This window comes from Brachyhypopomus gauderio, unplaced genomic scaffold, assembly GCF_052324685.1.
Source record: "Brachyhypopomus gauderio isolate BG-103 unplaced genomic scaffold, BGAUD_0.2 sc71, whole genome shotgun sequence".
Classification (NCBI taxonomy): Eukaryota; Metazoa; Chordata; class Actinopteri; order Gymnotiformes; family Hypopomidae; genus Brachyhypopomus; species Brachyhypopomus gauderio.
The window spans coordinates 1,139,024-1,166,148 of NW_027506892.1; the positions used below are offsets into that span (position 1 = coordinate 1,139,024).

The window sequence follows — 27,125 nt, forward strand, 5'->3', positions numbered from 1 at the left end:
GGAGATACAGGTTTCCTTTTTATTTCAAAAGCAGGTAACTGAACAATCACATTAACAACATAAAAACAAACCAGCAATGAGGAAGACCCCCATGATGAGGAAGACGATGAGGCCCTGGAGACAAAGAGCTGCTTCCATACAGACTCCAGGCAGAACAAGGAACAATTCAGACAAAAAGAAATGTCTTCAAAATCCTATAATACCATATACGGTAGCTGATAAAGTTTTCATACTCTGTGCAAAAACATGAAGATTTGTTCTTTGTCGTACACCTTATACTGGATGTGGCTAATGCGGCTAGATAAAGCTGACCTCTCACTGACCCCTGCATCATACAATTTATTGTTCACTGAAAACAATAACTTCCACAGAGAATTGTGAATGAGCAACAACACATCGATGTAAACTGGGAAATGTCAATAGGTGTAAACTTGTACCTGATGGTTGAATGTAAAAAAGGGGGAAAACCTTATCAAATCTGAAAGCCAGTTCATTTGACAAAAAGGTGGAAAATATAAGTTGTATAAGCACAGCTTACAAACATATATAACATTATCATTACAAAATATCTTGGCATGTAGAAAAATAACCATTATAAAAAAAGGACATTTGTTGTACCATATAAAGAAAGAACAACTGTATATCAAATCCTTACTATACATCAAATTCAAAAACACTGTTTGCTTTCAGTATACTTCAGCACCAGAGCCAGATCTGATGTTCAACGCTTAACCAAATGGTAAAACACCATTACTGTCCAGTTTTAAATGCACCTCTCTGCCGGTATTCTTCCACACACTCCCAGCGAGCTCTGAGAAGAACCTACAAGTGCTTTAAGGCTTAAAGTTGCGACATTATACAGAAACACCTCCTCAAACCTGCTTATTTGGCTCTGGTTTTAGAACAGCTTCATTTAAACTCGTTTCATTTAGCTAGCATTTCTGTTGTCAGCTTGTTAAGGGTGAACCTGTGGGAACTAGCTGAGTAGAACGGATCCAACTATTACCTGAAACGATGGTTCAATGCAGACGAAAAGAACCTCAAATACATCTAAGAAATCTATCACACGGCCTTTATCAAACAACGAAATGGTACCTCGACTATGAGACTAGTAATGATAACTCGAGATTATCATACAATACAAGAGCGGACGTGTAGTGTCGGCTCACTGTAGATGGTGTGGATCGGCTGGTGTCCTGCAGGACATCTGTATGTTGGTGTCCCGTTGCTCAAGACAGATAAGGCATGTAAAGCAGGACAGGCAGAAATCGTGGTAGCTGACAATTCTGGGAAACTCACACCAAGACACATCAAGAAAGCAGGACCCTGTGATAGACACGTACACTCGCATGCAAGCGCACGCACACAGACACATACACACACGCACACATGCACACACACGCACGTACGTACACACACACACGCGCACACACACATGCACACACACACACACACACACACACACACACACACACACTCACACACACTCACGAACACTTAGAACCTCAAGCTTGGCTCGACTTGAAACTCCATGCTTAAAGTCTCATGGAAGACAAAGCTCCAGACTATTCTCCGTCCTGGCTCCAAGATGGTGGAACGATCTTCCATTAGCTGCTAGCACTGCAGAGTCTATTGCTATCTTCAAGCATAGACTGAAGACTCACCTGTTTGTTGAGTTCTTACCAGAGCACTAACTCAGCTGATACCACTTGCCGTTGTTCTTAAATTGTATGTCTGTTTATGGTTATTTGTGCTTCTTTGCCTAACTTGCAAAACACTAGGTAATGATACTGACTCCTGTAGTTTAGTAGTAGTCTGACTCAATGGTATCTTGAATTCTGGCCTATCCGTACTATTTCCTAGGATGAATTCTCTGGATAAGAGCGTCTGCTAAATGCCGTAAATGTAAATGTAAATGTACACACACACACACACACACACACACACACACACACACACACACACACACACACACACACACACACACACACGCACTCACGTACGTACACACACACACTCAAGCTAAAGCCTTAATTCATCCTTAATTCTATATGTGTCCTCCCATTAAAGGAGCACCAGACGTTGTTTATGTCAGTGTAACGAGACACTGTCTATCAGTCTCTCACCAGTCCAATGTCTGCTGACCACATGCTGCTAGCGGAGCCGAGGTGATGAAAGTCTTCATCTCCGGCTCCATCACTGGTCTTACTTCCTTTAGCGAAAACCCAGAAGCCCTGACTGGAGCTCTAGAATGTTCTAGCAAACATCTTACAAAGGCGTTAGCTCCTTGTGCTGGGAGACTGCAAGAGAAACATTCCCCGTTAAATGTGGAAAATGTACAAATGAGCAATAATATCTGTGCCACAGCTGAAATGTTTTATGTACTTCACTTTATGCCTTACAACAGATCAGCATGAAAGCTGATCTGAAAACAGAGGGCTGACTCATGAGTTAGTGACCTGACCAGAGCACAACACTGTGTCTTCGCCAGCACATGCTGCTTTTGTGAAATATATGACTTTGAAGCTTGATATTTTCACCCACTGTCACATAAAGAGCCACTACACTGTGAGAAATGTGTGGATATAAAACCCACATTGTAATAGAATGACAGGATTTGCTCAGAGTCTAACAACGGTGTCAGAGAATCATGATTAACTATAGTACCATTCGTTTTATATTGAGCGAAATATTGCATTTGATAATTGTATATATTGCTCAGATTATTATTTTACATTTTTCCTATTGATAATGATGAGTCACTGTCATTTAGACCTCCTGAAATTACATGATGAATGCACTTTGGTAAATGTAGACATGCTGGCATAAAAAATAAGCTTATTACATTATTTTAAATCTTTTTAAAACTATAAAACTGATGAACTCATTTGAACGTTGTGCTAAGTCTTCCTTTCAAGGCACATGTGAACCAGTGACTGTTCCTTCTTCAAGCCCCTTCTGGACTTCAAAATAATTAAACAAAACACACGCAAAAAACAAACAAACAAACAAACAAAAACATTTCATTAAAATAAATTCGGTATGCAGCTCTTCCATTTGATAACTTCTGCACTGATTTCTTATCATGAACACAAACAGGAAAATAAAGTCAAAGGCTTCATTCAGTATGGCCCGACCAGCCAGTCCAGAAATATCCAAATGCACTGTCTATTTAACAGTCTGGGGGGGCATAATGGCTGTCTTTGGAGAGGTCTTGGGTTCTGTCTCCACACCTCCTTCCTTGCCTTTCTTCCTTGGGGGTTTTTTAATGGGTGTTTTCTTAGGCGTCGTGTCCACTGCATCCACAACCTTGGTCCCATTTATGGCTTGATTTTCTGGGCTTTTGGAGTCAGAACTAGAAGAGTCTGTTATAGGCGCCGTCATCTTCTGGAGGTTGGTGGATGTGGGTAGAAGGGGTTTGTTCGCCCCGGTCACAGAGCGCTTGGCCTTCTGAGGAGGTGTGGGCTTCTCCCGGCTGGCCTGGGGGGTGGACAACCCGTTAGGTTTGAGGCCCCCCGAAAGCCCCTCACTGCGGTTCAGACTCTGAGTCTTTTCCTTCAGTTGGGCAGCAAGAAGAGTGGCTGCCTCAGAGTTCATATGAGGGTGCATAATCTTGGGGCTTTTGGGTGGTTCTTTGGCTGTGTCACCCCCTTTTTTATCAGAATGGAAGTTTCCAATCCTCTTTAAGGCATTCTGGACTGCTCCATTGATGTGCTCGATAGGGTCCGAAGCTTTGTGGATTTTGCTCTTGCTTGGAGACTCATTCCCGTCACTCTTTTTACCATCTTGGTTCTTCTGCTCACCTTTCTTGTTCAATTTGTCCTTCGATCGACGTTTCTCCTCCCCCTTTCCAGATCCTTCACCGGAGATTCTTTTCTTTTCTTTAGGTGGGGATGGTGCCTGGCCTTTCTCTGACTGAATAGCACCAGATGTTCCATGGATCCAGGACACCTTTGGCTTGGTAGATGGGTCTGGCGGGCGTGGTTTGGTCCTCTCTGGCGATGGAGGCTTGTCACTGGCCTTGGCATCTGTAGTGCCCCCATCTTCCTCCTCCTTGGAATTCTTGGAGAGACGAGCGATTCGGGCGTAAAGTTCTCCTACGGTCGACTCCGAACCGCTCGTCGATCCCTCACTGTCCGAGGACTTCAGCAGCGGCTGCCTGCTGGTTTCGGTGGCGCTCTGCTTTGTGGCTGTCTGCGTTTCTTTGAGAGATGTATATTCTCCAGCGTCTTCCTGGCTAACGGCCACCGTGTTCTCCGCAGTGTTGGGACTGGGTCTTACATTACTCTCATTTACAGTATCTGAATGGAACATGAAAGAACAGCCTCATTAGAAAATAAAGGGTAGTTGACATAAAAGGTCTGAACTGAACTACAAGTGTGACTATTGCAGGACTCCTTTATTGTATCAATTGTTGAACATCCATTTAAGTAGTGTTCTAATTATTTAAATGTAATTAGAAACTACAAAACTACAAAAAAAGAAATAAAAATCATGAAGTTTAGGAAATAATAAATAGTCCACAGATAGTTCATGGACAACTAAGTAGACCTAAAATCAAATACTGTTAGTTTCTGTTACTTTAATTGCTGTAATTTAAAAATAGCTGTTAAACTATTTCTTAGGCTTTGGCTCTTGGGATTTGTTGGTCCTGAGGACATGATTTAAATCATGTTACAACAAACATAAAAAAACGTTGTTTCTGTCTGGATTATGCCAACGGAAGCCACCTCCTTATTCTCCTGCTGCTCAACCGTTTACACCAGAGAATGATTCATGATTCGGCCACATTCCCACTACTGAGTCTGCCATTCATGTCATTTCCTGTTTGTGCTTATGCCCCGTGCACACAGGGCACACGCCTGCCGGTCTGTGATTACCGCTACACTGGAACTCTCCCCAACTGCTCTCCTTCAAACTGGGTCAGAAAAGATTGTTCAGAGACCCTCCCAATTCCCCAGTCACCTCTCCCCATTGGCCAAAGCCAGATGGCCGGTCTGTGCGGGTTTCCGCAGCAACTCACCCTCATGGGGCACACAGTAAACAGGCCCGTCTTCGCTCGTCTCGAAGGAGGAGAAAGACTCCTGGGAGGACCAGGACGGGGTGGGCTGCTCCACGGCGGAAGGAGGCTCAATGAAGCTACAGTTGAAGTTGCTGTCGGGGTCGTGGCTGGCTACTGAACAGAGAGAAGGAGGAGAGAACACAAACGCTGTGGTCAGGACAGGAGGACGCAGGAGGGCCCGCTGGGTTCTACCCGAAACAACGGCTCTTCTACCACTCCGGAACAGGAGCAACAGGAGGAGACTGGGTAAGAGATTAACGCTGATACCATCCCAGGAGCAAATCTGGACACTGAATGAAAAGAAATCACAAATGTGTTTACAAAAGCTGGCAAAATCCTTCTGATATGGGTTCAAAGGGAGGGACAAAATTCATTCCATATCAATCTACCACAACAGAAATTTATGCTTTACTCTGACAGTGATAATGAAAGCTTTACAACTTTCCTAATACTAACCCTAACCCTAATACTAACCCTAACCCTAACCCTAACCCTAATCCTAACTCTAAATACAATAAAGATTTATGTCTTTACGAAATGCCTTATTTACCATAAAATAAATTATATCGCATTTGTAGCATCCATAAAAATCTCTCAATTTTTTAAAGGATAAATAAATTGTCAAAGAAATGTTATCCAACTAATTGCGGTGAGTCCTTCTTCAGTGGATGAACTTAATTTAGCCTCCAGATCCGCAATGTCGGTCAGGACATTTCTTAAGACCAAGTCTCCTGTTCTGCCTCTTGCCTGCTGTTAAAGGTTTTTTTTTTGCTGACCTAGAGAGGAGATCCAGCTGTTGGATGTCTGAGCTTCACATCTGCGTTTGGCTGGTAAGAGCTCGGAGGAGGCGTTCCCCACGCTAGCCTGTTTACCACGCTCTGACACGTGACGCAGGCTATTTGGCCCTTTCATCTATAACTGTCCGAGGAAACAGGCCATCACATCTGAGGAGTGCCAGAACACCCCTGACGTGCACTTAGCATGTGTATTAGCCTCTAGCATTAGGGTTAGTATTTATCACAGCAGGAGGTAATGCTTCATGAAAGCCATTTTGGACTTCAAGGACGTGAATCCATGACTACAGCACGGTACTTGCCATATTTTTTCTGTTTTTGCCTTTTGCTAAAGGAAGATTCAGCAGTTTAGTAACAGCTGGAACAACAATATACTTTATACAGCCATAAATAAAACTGTAATAAAGCAGATTGCAAAACAAACGTCGTTACATCTAAGTTTTCAACTCTGATGTATTTCTGAGGAGTAGTGGGTACACATGGGACAGGTAAAACACGATGTTATTGATTAATATTGTGTTTCTAAACATTTTAATATGAAATTTAATATGTTTAGAAATGTGCATGTTGAATAATATGACACTGATGAATAACACATGAAATCACCAGAGATATGAACTACCATTTGGATTCCAGGTTGCCTCTAAATGGAAACAACAGAGGCGTAGGCAACAGACACCATGACTACTCAGAAAGAACTTAACATGTCTGACATTTTAACCCTTTTATTTTGGTGAGGAAAAAAAACCAATATTTTGTTAGGGTCATTTCGACCCCTGTTGTGTAAATCCACTAAAAACATCCAAAATTGAAGATAAACCTATTTTAGATCATACAAACATTTAGAACAGATGAAAAGAAGAGAAATACAATTCCAACACTATTGAGCAACATAAATCAGAAAATATTTGCAGTGATCACCCCCCCATACACCCCCCTTCACATTTATATTACATCCAGGGTCCACTGGACCCTGGGCTAGTCAAAGTCGGCAATCAACATTGGGTTGGGTAGTTGATAGTCGTCAGTATGACTTTAAAGGATATACAAACAAAGGACAGAGGTGTTTGGCATGCAAAGGTGAGCAACCATCAACACTTTTGATGGTTGTCACATCAGGGGTTGATTGCATATTGTCAGAGAGCAGACGAAGAATCTCCATAGAGACAAAGGGGTGAGATCTGAAAGAAGCATCTTTTCTCTCAGCCCTCATTATCACTCCCTCCTCTCTGGACCTGTGTGTGTGTGTGTGTGTGTGTGTGTGTGTGTGTGTGTGTGTGTGTGTGTGTGTGTGTGTTTGTGTGTGTGTGTTTCACCCAATCATGGGGACATGATGCTGTAAATGCTGTCAGCATGCTTCCATACCACAAATGATCAAGATGGCAAAGCGATTCTCAGTTCAGACTGCCTTACAGGTGATATTAGATCTTTATTTTAGATCATACAAACATTTAGAACAGATGAAAAGAAGAGAAATACAAATCTTGAAGATTTCAATGTTCAACTTTTTCAGTGTTCCCCACATGATGGACAGGATGTGACCGTGTGCTTTCTGCAGATGTACTTCTTGCACCTCACACAACATGTACTTGTTTTACTGTCATCCCGGGAGGGACAAACTTGGCATCTTTTGCGTTTCTTTGCACCTGTGTCCAAAGGATCCATTGTCGGTTGGTCAGATGCCCTGCCCTGGACCTTTGCGATGATAGCTGCAGCTGCTGGGGTTCGAGCTGGCCTGGCCCGGTTCTGGATCTTGGGAGTGACGAGTGCTTTGCCTAGTTCTTCCAAGAAAAGTCGACGTCTGTACAGTTTGCTGGCATTCCACTGCTGGTTGATCTCAATCCACAGCACATAGGCATTGTAAGCAGACACGTCCACAATGTTGTAAAAAACCACCAAGGGCCAACGGGCAGTCTTGCGCTGGCAACTATATGTTGCTGTGACTTTGTCCAGATTGTCCACTCCTCCTTTGGTGGAGTTGTAATCCAGGATCATTTGTGGCTTCATGTCGTCTCTTGTGGTCACAGATGCATCTCTGTGCATTGTGCTCATCACAAGAACATTTTTGTTTCTCTTTGGGCAGTAAGAAACAAGTGTTGTTTTCTCTGTGAAAGCAAATTTTGAGGAATGCTGAGGTCTTCCTTGCATCTTCAGCATCTCACTGGGAAGTTCTGGCTTATTTTTTCTGACTGTTCCCAACATGGTCAGCTTTTTCTCCAGAAGTTTTTCTCCAAGATGGTAGGATGTAAAGAAATTGTCAAACGTGATGTTATGACCTTGCAACCCTTCAGTCATGTCCAACACCACACGCATTCCCTGATTCTTCTCAGGTGCTCCTCCAGGTGGCTTTCCAGTATATACTTGCAAGTTCCACGCATAACTGGATTTGGCATCACAGGCTGCCCATATTTTTATTCCATATTTCGCAGGCTTTTTTGGCATATACTGTCGGAAAGGACAGCGTCCTCTGAACGGAACAAGACGCTCATCAACAGTAACATGTGGGCCAGGATTATACAATAAAGGCAGGATTGCGACCCATTTATCCCAAACATCTCTGATCGCTGCAAGTTTGTCTCTCTCACGTCGACCAGCTCTGGTGTCACGGTTGTCAAATCGGATCACACGAGAGATCATGTGAAATGTCTCTAAAGACATTGTTGCTCGGAAGATCGGCCTTCCATTCTCTTCGTTCCATAAACTTGCAGTTGCTTCACCCTTTGACCTGTATACTCCAGCCAACACCAGAATTCCAATGTAAGCATGCAAGTCAGTTGGATCCAATGGCTTCCATTTTTCTTGATAGACACGCCTGCCTTCCAAGTTGGTCATGACAAGGATTATCTTCTCTATGGGTGGGGATATGAAGAGTTGAAATGCTGATTCAATATCATCAATTCTTGTGATGGCATATTTTGTCGGACCAGGAGTCATTTTGATGACATTTGAAGATGAGAGTCTCCCTCGGCTTTGGTGTGGTGATGTTGACCATTTTATTTTACCATCTTTAGACGTCCATGTTCCCTCTGTGGATGATGATTGTTGCGTTTCATGGTTTTCATCTGATGAATGCACACTGGCAGACTCGTCCTCTGAATCCTCCTCATTGTGGAAAAATTGATAATCTGGATCATCAATTGCATTGTCCTCTGGCTCTGAAGGATCCTCCATCTCTGAAATCTCTTCCTCTACATCACTATCCCAGTTCAGAAGCTGTGATAAAACCTCTTCAGCTGTAAATTGTCTGGAGCTCATTTTTTATGTACTTATCAAAGAAAGCGCATGTAAAAAGTGACAAGGACAGGGGAGAGAAAGTCACTCCCCAACACACATCTGGTTCTGATTGGCTACATGCCTCATTTACATAACACTGGAGGCAAGAAGGTCTATTCACACCTGCTAACACCTGCCATTTGAGGCGTGTTTATCTTTGATTTGAGCAGATAGTTTGTGTCTGGGTCAAAATGACCCACAACATCATCTTTGTATACAAACACGGTACAGACACACCACAACACATCAAAGTGTCCAGATATTACACAGAAGTTCATGACCCTAGATAAGGAAAAGTCATCAAATATCATGGAAAAAAAGTAAGGATAACCTGCACTTTGGTTAACACAAAAATTGAAACGGGTCAAATTGACCCTTAACATAATAAAAGGGTTAAACATAGGCCTACAGCAAATACTAAACATCCCTCCCTCCCACTTCTCAATCATTCGGCCAGATAGCCAGCTAATCACGGCAGACCACGTTAGAATGGCCAGCACGTTAACCATGTTAACACACATATATGTGCCAGGCCATAAACTCGCACGGCATGTATGTGAGAACCAAGCGCTAGCAGACTGAGTCCTTTTGTTGCTGTGGTGTTAGCTCCAGACTAACAACTGCAGGTCACTCCCAGAGCGTAGTGAGAGGGTCCCAGACTAGCCCCCACGCCACAGGGATTCTGGACTCTAGACTCCAGACTGCGACGGCGTCAGACAGAAGTGCATTCTTGCCCCTCAGCTGCACCGGCCCTGTAGTGAAGCCAAGAGTGGTGGCAGGTGGCAGCCGCTCCTCAAAACGTCCCCACGAGAGAGGCCTGGGGAAGTCACACGGCCAATCAAAAAGAGGCTGAACGTTCCTGATTGGTTCACTTAAATGGGGTTTGTGCCAATGTGAGCACAGGAGCATACCGTATCCAGGGGGAACAGGCAAGAATAGTGCGAGAATGAGAGACCGAATGCTTCAGGAGGAAGTTAGCCGAAATTGTTTTTCCTATTGCGAAAAACAAACTTGATCCATAGCCTCTCATTAGCAAAATCTTTGCCAGTTTCCTCAACATATTTTTGCTTCTGTGGGTACTGCACACAAACGCAGGGCAACAAACCACCAGCCAATGTCACCCAAAATCAACAGAATACGAACGACTCAAAAGAAGTCTAGTGGCCCAGAGAAGGCGGCCAAAGAAGTCACATCATCGCTCCAAAAACTGGCTGAGGTAATTTTGGTTCCTGTATCAGGCCCAACCCACTTCCTGTCCCGGGCCCAACCCCCCACTCTCCACTCGGGGTGCTAGTGGTGCCACTGTGAAGGTTATTTCAGCGGGGGGCGGGGGGGAAATGGAGTTGGAGAAGAGACAAAAAAGTGAGCAGACCTCAATGAAACTCAGTGGCCTGCTCATAGAAATGAGAAAAAAAACCCAGAAAAAGACAGAAGTGAATATATCTTCATCTGGAGACAACAAGATGTGCATTACTTTGTGTTGAATTCAGCCCTTCGTACGGTATTTCAGCCCTTCGTACGGTATTTCAGCCTCCATGTGGGTTTGTTCTGCAGCAGCTGATAAAATAAACACACTTTTGTGCCTTGAATTTGGCTGAACGTGATTTTGCCTCACGTCTATCGCCTACCGAAATGCTGAGGTTATGATTTCTCACTCTACAGCAGTCAAAAGTCCAAAAACTGCCACCCAAGACCAAATCCAACACCCCCATCTTTTACTGCTTTTGGTATTTTATTTGTCGTGTTTTTTCTAGGTTTTTGCAGCTTAAGGGGTTTTACTGAAATATTCTGGAGTTTTTCTTCACCCAAGCCAACAAAGATATTTTTGTTTCAGTGACGACTTCCATGCAGGCACAATGAAGACGACTCTTTCACTCATATAATGTGGTGAATTAGCGAGGAGGCACATGTCTCTCATAGGGACAGAATGGCTTCAGGCAGGCCTAGCCTAGCCTTTTAAACCAGCCCCCACCTCGTGACTGCCTGCAGAACCCATACCAGCATACCCAAAAAAGTAAATGAGACAAAGTTCACGCAGTTTAAACATTATTATTTAACATTAGTTTAAACATTATTACAACCAAACCCTTTTAGAATAATGTTATTCACTAGAGGATTTATCTGTTTAAGAGGGAAATGACAACATTTCCAGACAGGAGGGACGTGGTAATGTGTCACGTAGGGATTCCACCTTCTTGACAGACTCTGTGTTTTTAGGAAAGTAACTCAGAAATGAGCCCTCTCAGCATCTTTATTTATGTAGAGCCACATCATCCTCTGACACAAATGACACAATCAGCTAACAATTGGTCATAAAGTACTCAAAACACAAGAGAATTAAACTCATCCCTGATCAACTGCACTGAAAGATGATTTTTTTTTTGAGAAACCAGTGACTCCTAATGGTAACACTGGGCTCAGAACTGTGGTTCCAGTCTGGCAAAAGCCGAAGAGTCTCTGACAAACGGTCTGGTCCCGCCCGTCCTGCCCGAGCCCTTCACCTGGGGGCTTTAACAGGAGGAAGGAAATGAGAGGAGAAACTGGACACTCTTAGTGTTGAGAATAACAGGATCATGCTGCACTGCAGGGAGCCAACTCTGAGTAGACTTGAGGCGTCTTGGCCTGATCTAGAGCCATTACTGCATTGTCTAGAACCATCTCACCATGTTCTAGAGCCATCACTGCATGGTCTATAACCCCCATACTCAAATAGCGGCCCACGGGCTATCTATTTCTGGTCTCAAGACGATGCCGGGGATTGCCTCTATGACAACAACAAACAGGTAGCAGACACCCAAATGCGTTCGACCAACCCCCCCCCCCCCCCCCCCCACCCGTCAACAGTTTATGTTCGCCACCCCCCTCCTTGTAACCGGCCCCTTCAGTGATTGAAAAAATAAAATGTGGCCCGTCATCATTTCTATTTGAGTACCCCGGTCTAGAACCATCTCAACATGGTCTAGAGCCATCACTACATGGTCTAGAGCCATCACTGCATGCTCTAGAACCATTTCGCCACGCCGTAGAGCATCACTGCACCATCTCACCATGTTCTAGAACCATCACTGCATGCTCTAGAACCATCCCACCATGTTCTAGAACAATCTCACCGTGCTCTAGAACCATCCCACCATGTTCTAGAACCATCTCACCATGCTCTGGAACCATCCCACCATGTTCTAGAACCATCTCACCATGCTCTAGAACCATCCCACCATGTTCTAGAACCATCCCACCATGCTCTAGAACCATCCCACCATGCTGTAGAGCCATCTCACCGTGGTCTGGCTCCTACTCAACACGCTGCGGCTGGCCCTTCAGCCCATGGTGGGCGGGGCTCTCACCACAGGCAGCTGAGTATGTAACCAGGGAGACGCATGACAGCACATCCATCATGAGGTCTGGAGCCCATGGGCAGACGCGGTCAAACCAAGTCACCTAAGAGTGTTTACATCTCACTCCATGGTAACGAAAGAGGAAACTCCAGTGGGCAGCTGTTGTTAAAACAGTTCAAACCAATGAGAAGTGACACAGCAGCGTTCTCATCTGAACTTCTTTCAGCCGTTTTTGACAGGATTTTGTTTCATCATTTAGAAATGCTAGTCGCTCTTTACTTTGTGGGAGCGTTTGATGAGTAGACCAGTGTGTCTGACAGCCGTTTCGCTGTGATGAGGAAAACTGATATCACAAAGGATGTGATGATATAAGGTCCTAAGAGATACACCTAGCTAACACTAATCACATCCAAAAAATTAATAATGCTTTCATAAACAGATCATCACCTCTTATTCCCCAAAGCCAGAGCCATTTTTTGAGTGCACAACCATTCTAAAGCTGAAAAATGTTAACATACCAACAATTTTGGGCATCTTTTGTCTCCTGAGGGGGATTCTGGGCAGCTTGGTGCTGATGCGGCTAAATCGACCACACAAGATCCTCTTTGCCTTCTTACTGTTCCTGTAGTTGTCTTGATCTGCACTGTAGGGAGGAGTTGAATATTAGCTCAAAGTGATCTACTCTACACGTCTACAATCACACCACCGTGTTCATAGGATCTGCAGGACGAGAGGCGGAATGGCCAAAGTCCATCATCGCTTTGAGTAGCTTCAGTGGAGAAGTTCAGACCCGTCCACTTCAAGAGCAGGTCCACACCAGCGGTCCAGAATATCACTCCTCAATCTTGTTATTACCAACTGTTCATAGTAGTTTTTATGTAGTTAGAGAAAGACTCATAGCACAAGTACATGTCTTAACATGATTAAATTACTAATAAATCTGGGATTTAAGAGATTAAAAGACAGCACACCTGCTAAAGAGAGAGAACAGAGATCTGCAAAGAATACTTCAAAACAAAAAAGATATAACCTACACATTAGAGGGACATACTTCAACAGAAGGTGAAGACATTTGAAAAATGTGTTTCTGTACAGCTGAGACAAAAGTCAGCATAAATAACAGCATAAATAAATAAAGTCCAGAGATGTCTGAGAGAGAATTCTGGACAACTACAGAGTTGTGGATAATCTTTATACTGCAGCAACAATATGTTGGTACACTGGAACCATAATACTGTACATGGGGAATGATGCATTGTTACTAGGGCTGCACAATATATCACTTGTTAATCACCGCATTATTGGCCGTTGCAATACTGATGTCACAGAAGGCTGCAATATGCTAACCAATGACATTTTTGTGTGAGCATCAGTATCAGTAATTTCATATGAGAGCTTTGTGACCGTTTTGATAAATCACTGCATATACATGGTTGAGATTTTGGTCAAAGTTGCAAGCCAACACAAGTCAGTGACAACAATAGCCTATACGTGTTTTATTAATATATGCCAAGGAATACATTGACAATATTGTGAGCAGTATTGTATCGCGATACGATATGTTTTGCCCGTATCGTTCGGCCTGTGGGATCTCTCACCTGCTGCTGTACTTGTTGCCACAGAAAACGCAGCAGCAAAGCAGCATGAGGAGGATGAGGAGCAGGAAGGTGACGAGCGTTCCCGCGGCGATCACTCCCATCCGCTGGTTAGGATCTGAGGAAGCAGCAATGAGAAGAAACGTGCAGAGTGACTGACAGTAACCACGACCACCACCATCACTGACAGTAACCAGGACCATCACCATCACTGACAGTAACCAGGGACCATCACCATCACTGACAGTAACTAGGGACCATCACCATCACTGACAGTAACTAGGGATCATCGCCATCACTGACAGTAACTAGGAATCAACAGCATCACTGACAGTAACCAGGGACCATCACCATCACTGACAGTAACTAGGAATCAACAGCATCACTGACAGTAACCAGGGATAATCACCATCACTGACAGTAACTAGGGATCAACACCATCACTGATAGTATCTAGGAATCAACAGCATCACTGACAGTAACCAGGGATAATCACCATCACTGACAGTAACCAGGGATCAACAGCATCACTGACAGTAACCAGGGATCATCTGGGTCCCTTGATATCACTAGCAAAATATTTTGCATCCCACAAAATCTAATAACACCTCAATGTGCCATAAATGAATTGTGATTTCCACAATTACACAGGGTGTCCAACGGTCGTAACTGTCTGGAGATTTGTTGATGTAGTGATTGCACTACAGGATGATGTGAGTGAAGGGTGGAGCGTGTCCTGGGTGGAGGATCAGGGGGTGGGGTCTGTGTCCTGGGTGGAGGATCAGGGGGTGGGGTCTGTGTCCTGGGTGGAGGCTCGGGGGGTGGGGTCTGTGTCCTGGGTGGAGGATCAGAAGGTGGGGTCTGTGTTCTGGGTGGAGGCTCAGGGGGTGGGGTCTGTGTCCTGGGTGGAGGCTCAGGGGGTGGGGTCTGTGGCCTGGGTGGAGACTCGGGGGTGGGGTCTGTGGCCTGGGTGAAGGCTCGGGGTGGGGTCTGTGTCCTGGGTGGAGGCTTGGGGGGTGGGGTCTGTGTCCTGGGTGGAGGCTCGGGGGTGGGGTCTGTGTCCTGGGTGGAGGATCAGGGGGTGGGGTCTGTGTCCTGGGTGGAGGATCAGGGGGTGGGGTCTGTGGCCTGGGTGGAGGCTCGGGGGGTGGGGTCTGTGTCCTGGGTGGAGGCTCGGGGGTGGGGTCTGTGGCCTGGGTGGAGGCTCAGGGGGTGGGGTCTGTGGCCTGAGTGGAGGCTCAGGGGGTGGGGTCTGTGTCCTGGGTGGAGGCTCAGGGGGTGGGGTCTGTGGCCTGGGTGGAGGCTCGGGGGGTGGGGTCTGTGGCCTGGGTGGAGGCTCGGGGGGTGGGGTCTGTGGCCTGGGTGGAGGCTCAGGGGGTGGTTTCTGTGGCCTGGGTGGAGGCTCGGGGGGTGGGGTCTGTGGCCTGGGTGGAGGCTCGGGGGGTGGGGTCTGTGGCCTGGGTGGAGGCTCGGGGGGTGGGGTCTGTGGCCTGGGTGGAGGCTCGGGGGGTGGGGTCTGTGGCCTGGGTGGAGGCTCGGGGGGTGGGGTCACCCATCCATCCTCTCCCAGCACAGCTGTGCAAAAGCAGAACCTACAAAAACCTCCAGTGACCCCCAACCCCACCCTCAACCCCACCCTCACCCTCAACCCCACCCTCAACCCCACCCTCAACCCCACCCTCACCCTCAACCCCACCCTCAACCCCACCCCCAACCCCAACCCCACCCCCACCCCCACCCCCACCCCCAACCCCACCCTCACCCTCAACCCCACCCTCAACCCCACCCTCAACCCCACCCTCACCCTCAACCCCACCCTCAACCCCACCCCCAACCCCACCCCCAACCCCAACCTCACCCCCAACCCCACCCCCAACCCCCACCCTCACCCTCAACCCCAACCCCCAAACCCCACCAGACACCACTCTGGAAACACACTCAGGGTGGCCATGGTCAAAACTGCAGCTGTCTACTACAATGACCTACATAGTACTACATAAACACACACACACACACACACACACACACACACACACACACACACACACACACACACACACACACACACACACACACACACACACGTACACAGACGGACACTCCTAACAACATGCTACCAATAACATCTGTTTCCTAGGTCTGTGGAGTCTTATTCATTTTTTACTTTGAATTTAAAGTGATATTTCGGTCTGAAGCCACGTCCTTACAGTCCAAACACTGCCTGACACTGACAGATTTCATCATCTTTCCTAAAAAACACCTCCCAATAAGCTTTGTGGTTACATAATCCACATACAGCGAGGGCCTCACCCAATCAGCACAATGTATGCCAAACAGCACAACAACCGTGACTCACACAGCATGAGACTCTGACACACAAGCACTTTTAACGTTTCCACACACAGCATCATCAACGATCAACACTGTGGCCTTGAACCTGATTCACACATTTAATCGTTCTGATCTTCACCCAGTAATTCTGTTTCCACTTAACAATATACGATTAGTTTCAGGTCCAATGACACACAAGGCTCACCATTGTTTCCTTCAGATGTAGTTCTAGCGCTATTATCTACCCAACCCTTGTGGAGATGACCCAGTCTGCCCTGACATCAGGTCACATCTCCTTCACTTCCCATGATGCAATGGAAAACATGATGGAAGTGAAACCCCAAGAACTGTGTCACACACACACACACACGCACGCACGCACGCACGCACACACACCACACACACTCGCACGCACGCGCACACAAACACACACAAACACACACACACACACACACACACACACACACACACACACGCATGCAAGCACGCACACACACCACACACACACACACACACACACACACACACACACACACACACACACACACACACACACCACACACACACACACACACACACACCCGCACGCACACACACAAACACACACACCCACACACACACACACACACACACAAGGATTGTCTCACATAGATTGCAGGCTCCAGACACCGGGTTGCAGTTTTTATCGTGGCACTGGCAGGTTTGTGCACAGTTTACGCCAAACTGCCCAGACTCACAGGTCAGATTGCAACTGCAAAAATAAACAAACAAGAAATAATAATTAAAGCATAGAAGCTTTTACATTACGGTGAGAAGAACGTCATGGTCCACTGTGTCCTGGAGCACAAATACACCCCATTAGCAGGATCAACTAGGAGCAATGCTGTCCTATAGATTAATATAAATGGGCAAAACCTTTAGTGTGGTGACTTATTGATGACATACTGATGATATGTGATGTTGTTGAAGGAGATGTTAAAAATTATTTCATTTCATGTGTCAACTGTGTGCCCCTCTCTCTCACAACAAGACTGAACATACCAAAACTCAGTTTGAAAGCTATACAGTATGGTACATATAGGAATGTTAATGAAACTTGTAGGAATGTTATGAAATGAAGCGGAAAACCCAGCACACAGTGAGAGTAACAACTCTCATCCTGCCAAACCTTCTGAACCATGAAGAGACCTTGGAGGTGTTACTGTTAGTTTAACTAGCCTGGTCCAGAGAATCTAACTAAACAAGAGAAACATGGTGTCTCTACGTGAGGTGGGCCGGTGAGCGTGTGTCAGCATCATAACCAGCAACACAGAGATAAACTGGTGTTTAAAACAAGTTTGAATGTATGAATTTCCAACAGTTACTAGGGGAAACTGAGATCGTAATGAGGGATGGAGACCAACTCCTGACATGTTTACTGAGAAGTGTCTGAGACTTACTAAGTTCCGTAAAATCCCGGGTCACAGAGACACTCTCCCGTAGCAAAGTGGCAGACGCCATTAAAACAGTGAGTGCAGTCATTCTCACAGTTCTCGCCATAGGTACCATTGGGACAGCGAGCATCACACCTACAGAGAGAGAGAGAGAGAGATGGAGAGACAAAGGAAAGATGAAGAGGTAAAGAGACATAGAGAAACAGAGAGAGAGAGAAAGATAAATGGAGAGAAAGGTATGAGTTCTTAAACCTCATCAGCAGTGAGACTTGGCAATGTTGTACTTAAACACAGTCCTGTCCTGCCTGTAAAGCTGAACTGAACAGAACTGAACTTAATCAAATTCCACCAAACTGAATGAATTTTACTGAACTGAATTCCACAGAACTGAAATGAGTTCCCCAAAATTGAACTGAGTTCCACAGAACTGAGCTGAATTCCACAGAACTGAACTGAACTCCACAGAACTGAGCTGAATTCCACAGAACTGAACTGAATTCCACAGAACTGAGCTGAATTCCACAGAACTGAACTGAATTATACAGAACTGAGCTGAATTCCACAGAACTGAGCTGAATTCCACAGAACTGAACTGAGTTCCACAGAACTGAACTGAATTCCACAGAACTGAGCTTAATTCCACAGAACTGAACTGAATTCTACAGAACTGAGCTGAATTCCACAGAATTGAGCTGAATTCCACAGAACTGAACTGAATTCGACAGAACTGAGCTGAATTCTACAGAACTGAACTGAATTCCACAGAACTGAACTGAATTCCACAGAACTGAGCTACTGGAGTGGCGGGCGCTGGGTTCTGGCAGCAGCGGGCCCTCACCGGTCTCCCATCCAGCCCGGGTTGCAGTGTGAGCACTTCCCGTCCATGCGGTTGCAGTAGTGGCCATCCCTGCACACCGGACACTCGTCCTTGCAGTTCTCCCCGAAGAAGCCCGGCGCACACATCTGGTCGCACTTGGTGCCGTTCCAGCCCCTCTCGCAGGTGACGCAACGCCCCTCGGTCACCTTGCAGGGCTGCTGGCCCTTACAGTGACCGCACCTGTGGGCCACGGGGTCGGTCAGGAGTCAGGTATTCTCCACTCCCATATTCCCTTTCCCCCTGCTATAATCAAGCCCACTGTTCCTGGGTACCGAGGTTTAACCAGAACGATTATTACTGACATGACATTACTAATATTACATCCCCCAAATTGCCCTAAAACCTGAAGCTTCGTTGTCTGTTCAATTAAACTTTAAAGGTCTTCTCGATGTGGTCAATTTATGCTTCAGGATCCCTCTGTAAACAAAACCAGATCAAACAACCAGCAGTGGGTGGGACTAAGTCCATAGCCCGCCTCCCCCTGCCCCTCCCCCTCCTCACCTGTTCCTGCAGTTTTGCCCGTAGAACCCGGCGGGGCACGGCTCGCGACAGAACTTCCCCCTGTAGCCCGGCTTGCAGGCGCACGACCCGTCAGCCTGGTTGCACTTGCCGTGCACGCACTGGCAGTAGCGTTCGCAGTTGGTGCCCCACAGACGCTCGCGGCACTGGCACCGGCCCGTGAACTGCTCGCACGGCGACCCGCTGCACGCGCACTGCGCCCCGCAGTTGCGCCCGTACCAGCCCGGGTTGCAGAGGCACCGGCCCGTGTTCTGTTCGCACACCGAGTTCACGCTGCAGTAGCAGCTGTTGCTGCAGTGCGGACCCCAGAACCCGGGGTGACACGAGCACCGGCCCGTCTCCTGGTCGCACCTGCCCTTCTGGCACGGGCACGGCTTCTCACAGTTCTCGCCCCAGCGGTTGGGGTGGCACGTGCACCTGCCAGTCACGTCCTCGCACTTGCCGTTCGGATGGCACGCGCACTTGCCCTTGCAGTCTGGACCCCAGAACTGGGCCGGACACTCTGGCGGGAGACGGAGAGATCGTCGGGTTGTTAGTTTTAGACTCTCAGGAAACGACACGGTCATATACTGGGTGCATTTGTGTACTGCTGGGAAATAGAGGTTTCCTGGTCAGAACTCAGGAACTGCCAATCAGAATCTGCTGTGTTTCTCTCATACTTCTGAACTTGGTAAACAGTGTCTTCTTTATGACCTGCCTACGTGAGCTGAGAGCTAGATTAGAGAAAATATGGAGACTGGTCTTTGCTTCCTGAGAACTGGACTGAGAATGTCTGATTAAAAAAAAGAGAGATACTCTTTTCAAGAAAAAAATCCCAGTCAGGTATTTCAAACCAGCTTCTCCACAGAGAATGTTAATGAGAAAGTTATTGTGTTAACTTTCTAACAGAAAATATGTTTTTTGCTATGCTAAACATATGATAATCATTTATGAAAAATCTACTCAGACGTGTAGGAATGTCTTGGAAGCCGTCTCCAGCAATGTGGTTGGCACATTCTTCTTCATTTACATAGAATGCCAAAAAATGTTGGTGAGGAAGGAAGTCATAACACAAAATGGCTTCTTACTGGTGTCACAGCTGGCTCCAAAATATCCATGACGACAACGGCACTCGTTTGGCCGCACACACACTTCGTTCTCTTTGCAGGTGAAGTTGCCCTCACACAGAGCTGAGGAAGAGGAAGGACATGAATCACACTCTTCCTCCTGATGGATGGCTCAACTGTACAATCACCACTGAACAAATGGTAACTATATATGCAGTGTTTTTAAACCTTACATTCAACTTCCGAAAAACAATTTACCAAGCCCAGTTTTCACACCCTGTGACAAGCTTCCCTGGGGTCTGTATTATGTAATGAAACTCTTATCTACCCAACCTACTGTTTACAAAAATGCCATTAGCATACCTCTGTGTATTTATGTGTCATCTTATAGACCAGTGTTTCCAAAACCAGTCCTCAAAATCCACTGGACGGTTCTACATTGTTGTTCTAGCCTAACCTGAACAGTTCAAAACTCTGGATCCATCAGGTGGGCCTTGAAGACTGGGTTAAGAAACACTGCTGTAGACCACTGCTGTAGACTACTGCTCTAGACCTACTGTAGGCTACTTCTATAGACCACCTGTATACCTGTGGTAGACACCAGGTCTCCATCCTTATCTTCTTTTTTTGGGAGTATTTAAACATCTATAAACATCCTTCATTCTGTTGTGCTAAAACCTCTTTGACGGGTTCCTGCAGAAGGGAGGGTGAGAGGTTCTTACGTGTTAAACAGTCTTCCCCTAGCTGTCCCCAGCCACCGCAGCACACAAACACCGGTGTCCTGCGGAGAGAGGGCACAGTTCAGTGCTCTGGGACACAAGGCCTTACCCCACACCTCTGTCCCTGAGCCAGAACCTCCTGAGACACTGCGGTCTGATACTAGGACACTGGCTTTCTAGAATTGTCCTCATACAAGCACATCACATTATTGATTTTTTCATGAACAATTTCTTGCTTGAGGTTACAAACCTCAAGTTATTTGGAGGAGAAGAAAGTGCAAATGTAGACAGCTGTAATGGAGTACCCTCAGAGAGATGTGTAGCGTGTACGAGTGAGGACAGCTGTACCATAGGCACACAGAAGCAGGCATGGCTCTGACCCAACCGCCGTTTGTCCCTGTGTGATCTTGGCATCGGTCCCACTGCTCATGGTTCACACGGAACAGGGTAAATATCTGTGTACCATCTGTAGCTTTCCCAAACATAAAGGCAGATGTTTCACATAACTGCCCCCCCACACACACAAACATGGCAAATGTCCGCTGGTAAGCAGCTGACGTGCGGTCCAAACATGTCGTTTGAAGTGATGACTCCTGGGACATCATGTGACCAGGCGCCCCCATGACAGAGAGGTTCATGACAAGGCCACTGGCCCATACGATTAGCTCCACCACTCCATGTCCCAGGATTTAAACAGACTGAGATGTGAGCCAGAGGAACCAGGGAAGGAACATGGACTCCAAAACCTCTGTAGAACCTCTGGAATCTCTCATTCAAGTCCTGAATGTTTCTCATTTTTTGTGCTTGAGATGTCGAACATCATGAATGAACAAAACATGCAGCTTATCACCTCATATACGTCCCATCTGATCTTTAGAAACTTCTAACCATACTTATATAATTACACTCTTGACATGATACACTGCAACTCTACCTTTTCAAATAATACGCAAAGGACTGACAACACAGAAACATTTTCAGATGTTTAGAAGCCTTCCCCCCACATTTTATTTGTTAATGGTACCATTTAACTTATTCTTAGTCTTTGAAACCCATCTTGTAAAACTTTGTCAGTCTCTTTCATTTTCTGTGCACCACTGGTTTGCCCCAGGGGAGGGTAAATGCCCCAGGGGAGGGTAAATACAGGTTTTCTGCAGCTGTTCTGTGCCTGGGGCAACGTCTGCAGGACTCTTGTCTGATTCTCAGGCTGTTGGTTTGTCTGCTGTGTGTGTTGGACATGAAACAAACACCGAGCGTCCTCCTCCTCCTCCACATGTGACCTCTTAAAGGTCACGTCCACACGCCAGCTTCCACAAGAGCTGTGGGTCGTGTTTGGTTAGCCTCCATACGCCTGTGTGTCCCTGACATCAGCATCACCACACGCTTGACGTGTCTGCTCTATGTCAGACTACACCAGGGGAGGAGAGACAGAGGACAGGAGGCGAGTTAAAACCACGCTTGTTTGATTCATTTAAAGGGACGAGCGCTGAAATGAGCGGAGACCAAAACATCAGTCAGTGGCTGGTGGGGGGGGGGGGGGGCAACTTGATTCAGCAACAAATGAGAACCGAGTGGAAATTCTTAGTAATTCTGCAAAATGAGGGCCAACTTCCTGCCAGGGCAATCCTCTCTCTTCCCACCAGATTATTTTTGGTGGATTGCATTCTGATTCATGTGCATTGATATCCATCTGGAGTGAGGAGTCTTATTATCTGGCCAGATAATAATGTAAAACCAGGAGGGCAGATTTTTAGCCAAAAGTTCTTGGACAAGATCCCCGAAATTGCTCCTGATATGATATGAGGTTTTGGAACATTTAGTGTTGCTGTAGGGACTGAATACATTGTGGACCAAAACACAATCAAAAATTACAGCCAACGCATCTGTCAAATAACCCACCTAAAGGTCACGGGGTCACGAGGTTCAGAAGCACATTTACAGTATGACAAATTGCAACAGCTATCACACACACGCACACACACACACACACGCATGCACATGCACACACACACACACACACACAGACACACAGACACACGCACGCACACGCACACACACGCACACACAAACACACACACACACACACACACACACACAGACACACACAAACACACACACACACGCACACACACACACACACACACACACACAGACACGCACGTGCACACACACGCACACACACACACACACACACACACACACACACACACACACACACACACACACACACACACACACACACGCTGCATCAAACCCCTTGCCTGACAGCAGGTGTTGGTGGATCACACTGTATGGAGATCACAGATGCGATTTCAGAGTTTCACACCTCCAGCACTGTTAGGGCAGGTGAGTCATCGTTAATAGTCTCGAGGTTTCCTGCTCCACGCCACCACGGTTTCCCTAGCTTGCTTTACACAGGAGTTTGGATACCGTGGTTTAAGAACTGAACACTTTTATGTATGTGCATGTCAACACCTGTCACAACTTTGCACACAACTTTGTTTTGGTCTCAGTTTTCTGCACCATTTTAAACATTCAGCTGTCATCAGCTGGACCTCCATACAGAACGTGCTGACTGTTGGAACTAAAGACGTCCAGAGAAGTGACTCCCCACTGGGGTACAGCCAGACTGACACCACTCTAATAACTCAGACTCATCAAACAAAGCAGAATGAAGATGTGCAGTACACCAGACGCTTCACCCCTCTAGACCTCTTAATGCCACGGAGCAAAGGAACGGATATGGAAGCACATTACTGATCTTTGATCTTTGGCATAAATAGGAAACCATTATTCAATTTATAATACATCAGATTACACACACACACACACACACACACACACACACACACACACACACACACACACACACACACACACACACACACACACACACACACACTCACTTACACACTCACTCACTCACTCACATACACACACATGAAAACACACACACACACACACATACACACACACACAATCACTCACACACTCACTCACTCCTTCTTTCTTTCTTTTCACTCACACACACACACACACATATACACACTCACTCACTCACTCACTCACTCACACACACACACACACACACACACACACACACACACACACACACACACACACACACACACACACACACACACACACACACACACACACACACACACTTCCTGCTGGGTAAACTGGATTAAACAGGGTTCTCCTACAGCTTCAAGACCAAATGATCTTATATCTAAGTCAACAAATCAGTTTTCTCTACACTGAAATTCCTAAATTCCTCTAAGGATAAACAAAACATAGAATAACAAAGGTTATGTAGAAATAAAGTTACTTGGGGCTATGTTAGTGTTAGTGTGACCAGGTTAGTGCCACGACGTCGGTCGCATCGACTGTGCTAGTGTCGATATTAGTGTCGCCCCCTGTCGTTCATTCGAGCTCGCACTGTTCCAGATGTGAACATCTGGTTGTCGGGCACAAATCTATTCTTGTTTCGTGGGTATTTATACCTAAGAGATTAAAAAAATAGGAGATACGTCACAGTGAAGTCAAATTTCCAAGAGTTTTTGTTTCTAAACATACAGGCTAAGACACGTTGTGATCTGCGCATACTCCGACATCGCAGGCCTTTACGCCAATTATAACATGCATCATATCATATGAGGACACACAAGTAGTTTTTCCTTAGAGAAAACTTTCTATTACACTCACCCTTGTACTCTGCACACATTCCGGCCCTTTGGATTCAGTTCCTGGCTGAATGTTGGACAAAATAACACGACCAAAACTACAACGGCTAAAGTGGTCTTCACTTCCATTGTACGAGAAGCAGCATCCTTCCACGCGCCTCGTCCGCGCTGCATTCCTGTCCTTGAAGCGCGAGATGTGGCGCTGCGTCTTCCTGCGTCTTCGGTGTCCCCGCGCGCGTCAACGCGTCAGCTGTGGAGACGCTTTGATCTCCAGATACGCGCTGATCTGTTTATTTCCTTTGTGGGGGCTCCAAGATTTGACGAACTGCTACGACATCTGCGAGAGAGAGAGAGAGAGAGAGAGAGAGCGAGAGAGAGAGAGAGAGAGAGAGAGAGAGAGAGAGAGAGAGAGAGAGAGAGAGAGAGAGAGAGAGAGACAGACAGAGAGAGACCAGTCCACGGAGAAAAGAGCGCACAGAAGTTTGCCACAGAAGGTTTACCCTCCAAGTCCAGTAAAGGATTTCTCGCTTATGGCGTTCCCAACATTAGCGGATTTAGCAACATCACTGAAGAAAACGGTTATGATAATCCAAAAATATATTTAAAAAAAAATGTTTTTAAAAAACTCTCCACCTGGTCCGTTAGTAAACCCACTTCATGCTCCGGGGAAAGAGGTTTTAGGGTAATGAATGTGTCATGATATATTAGGCAAAGGATTTTAAATAAATGCCGCTATTAGTCCACATTTTAGAGCTGAAACCTTAAAACACAACGCGTTGCCATTTTCCTGAGTTTTATTTAAGGAGTGGCGAAAGGAAATTCCTAATTAGTTACCCTATCGCTGGCCCTGACTCTCGCCTCTGCGTGCTGCTGAGTTTGTCTTCCTCCATGAACACAACTTGTAGCCCGAAGAAACTCTTAGAAACTCCTTCTACCCTGTGGGTGTGTCTTCTACCAGGACGTCTCCCAGTGCAACTAAGCACGGCCCCTCACCACACACACACACACACACACACACACACGCACGCGTACGCGCACACAAACGCACACACACACACACACACACGCGCACACACGCACACACTCACCGCACACGCACACAGACACACGCACACGCACATACACGCGCACACCCGCGCACGCACACACACACACACACACACACACAAACGCACGCACGCACACACACACACACACACACAAACACGCACACACGCACGCACGCAATAAAAAAATTATATATATTGTAGTGATGATCGCGACCTCTCTAAAGAAACAATATATATGTTATATGAGCAATAACTCATATTGCTGTATTTTCCCATATTTAGAGGATACTGACACCTAGCGACCTGAATGTTGCAGAGATCATGTACTAAATCTATTTTAACCGCCTCCATGTGGAGGGGGGGGGGGGGGGGCTCTATGGAGAAGACACTCACGGCATGGCTACTAAACAATTAGACTCTTTATCTCATGTGAGCTGCACTTTATAGAAAATGTGTAAAAATAATAAACAAAAATTTCATAAATAATACTTTTTGGTGATCAAAATGAGTTACTGTTCCATTAAAGGGGGTGGCAGTGAAGTCGCTGGGAACACAACCTCAGGACACGAGAGTCTTCTTTGGTAAATCGTAGAACACATAGTAATTTTATTTATTAATCATGTCTCATCTTTGCTTCTGCGTCCTGCGAGTCATTTATGGCTTTATGTAAATTCTGGCCTGCAAGCATCGCGTTTAGTTCACGTTTCTCACGTATGTTAACGTATTCATATTAGGCCTGTAATCCAGCGTCATAGAGGGCGGACCAACCAACGGTTGAATCAGACAGTATATATATATAAGAAGGCGGAGCGTCAGTGCGCAGAAGAAGGCGTGTCTAGTAATGTTCCCGCCTGCTGTCATGACTGTCCACGCCTCTAAACTAATGTGGCACCGCAACACTGCAAATGTCTTCGCGCTCGCCGGTTTGATAACAGGTTTAGAAGACCCATGTTCACCTCGACCCATCATAATTCCTCGCAAAGAAAAGCTGTGTCCTCTCGTAAGTTTAAGTTGTCCATATTTTTTAACGGGGATTATTAAACATATTTGACACTGATTCTACATAATGACTCCTTCAGTTCCCAGTGGTTCGGTATCATGGGCCCTTACATCCTAATGAGTAAACTATAGTTTAGTACAGGAGCTAACAGTAAGCTTAATTTATATAACCTTAATTATATAACCTTAATTTATATCCCCCCCCCCCCCCCCCCCCCCCCAATACCGGGCCAGCAGTGTTGGGGGAGGAGTGTACCCGCAAAGGTCATATCACCACGGTGGGAAATATGGGATTTATCTATGAAGTATAACTGAAGTGTAGAACTACACACTGACCCCATGTGGACAGACACTGAATATACAAATTACCAAAAGAGTTGTCAAAGTTGTGAAATTCTCCTTTGAAT

General features: G+C 46.1%; 1 protein-coding gene across 3 annotated transcripts; it reads right to left on the bottom strand.

Annotated features, from left to right (window-relative positions):
* Positions 1-25,650, bottom strand: scarf2 (scavenger receptor class F, member 2). Of its 3 annotated transcripts, none has more exons than XM_076989803.1 (12): positions 25,505-25,650; positions 24,693-25,007; positions 20,988-21,046; positions 20,287-20,388; positions 19,202-19,721; positions 18,662-18,880; positions 17,830-17,958; positions 17,038-17,141; positions 14,063-14,177; positions 12,983-13,107; positions 5,024-5,176; positions 1-4,301 (listed from the first exon to the last, which is right to left on the bottom strand). In XM_076989803.1, the coding sequence occupies exons 2-12, from the start codon at positions 24,842-24,844 to the stop codon at positions 3,169-3,171; spliced, it is 2,811 nt and encodes a 936-aa protein (XP_076845918.1). In that variant the 5' UTR covers positions 24,845-25,007; positions 25,505-25,650; the 3' UTR covers positions 1-3,168. The 3 variants fall into 3 exon arrangements, with proteins under 3 accessions (XP_076845918.1, XP_076845919.1, XP_076845917.1); XM_076989804.1 differs by having other exon boundaries at positions 5,024-5,173; positions 25,304-25,576; XM_076989802.1 differs by having other exon boundaries at positions 25,304-25,576.
* Positions 25,651-27,125: the final 1,475 nt, after the last annotated feature.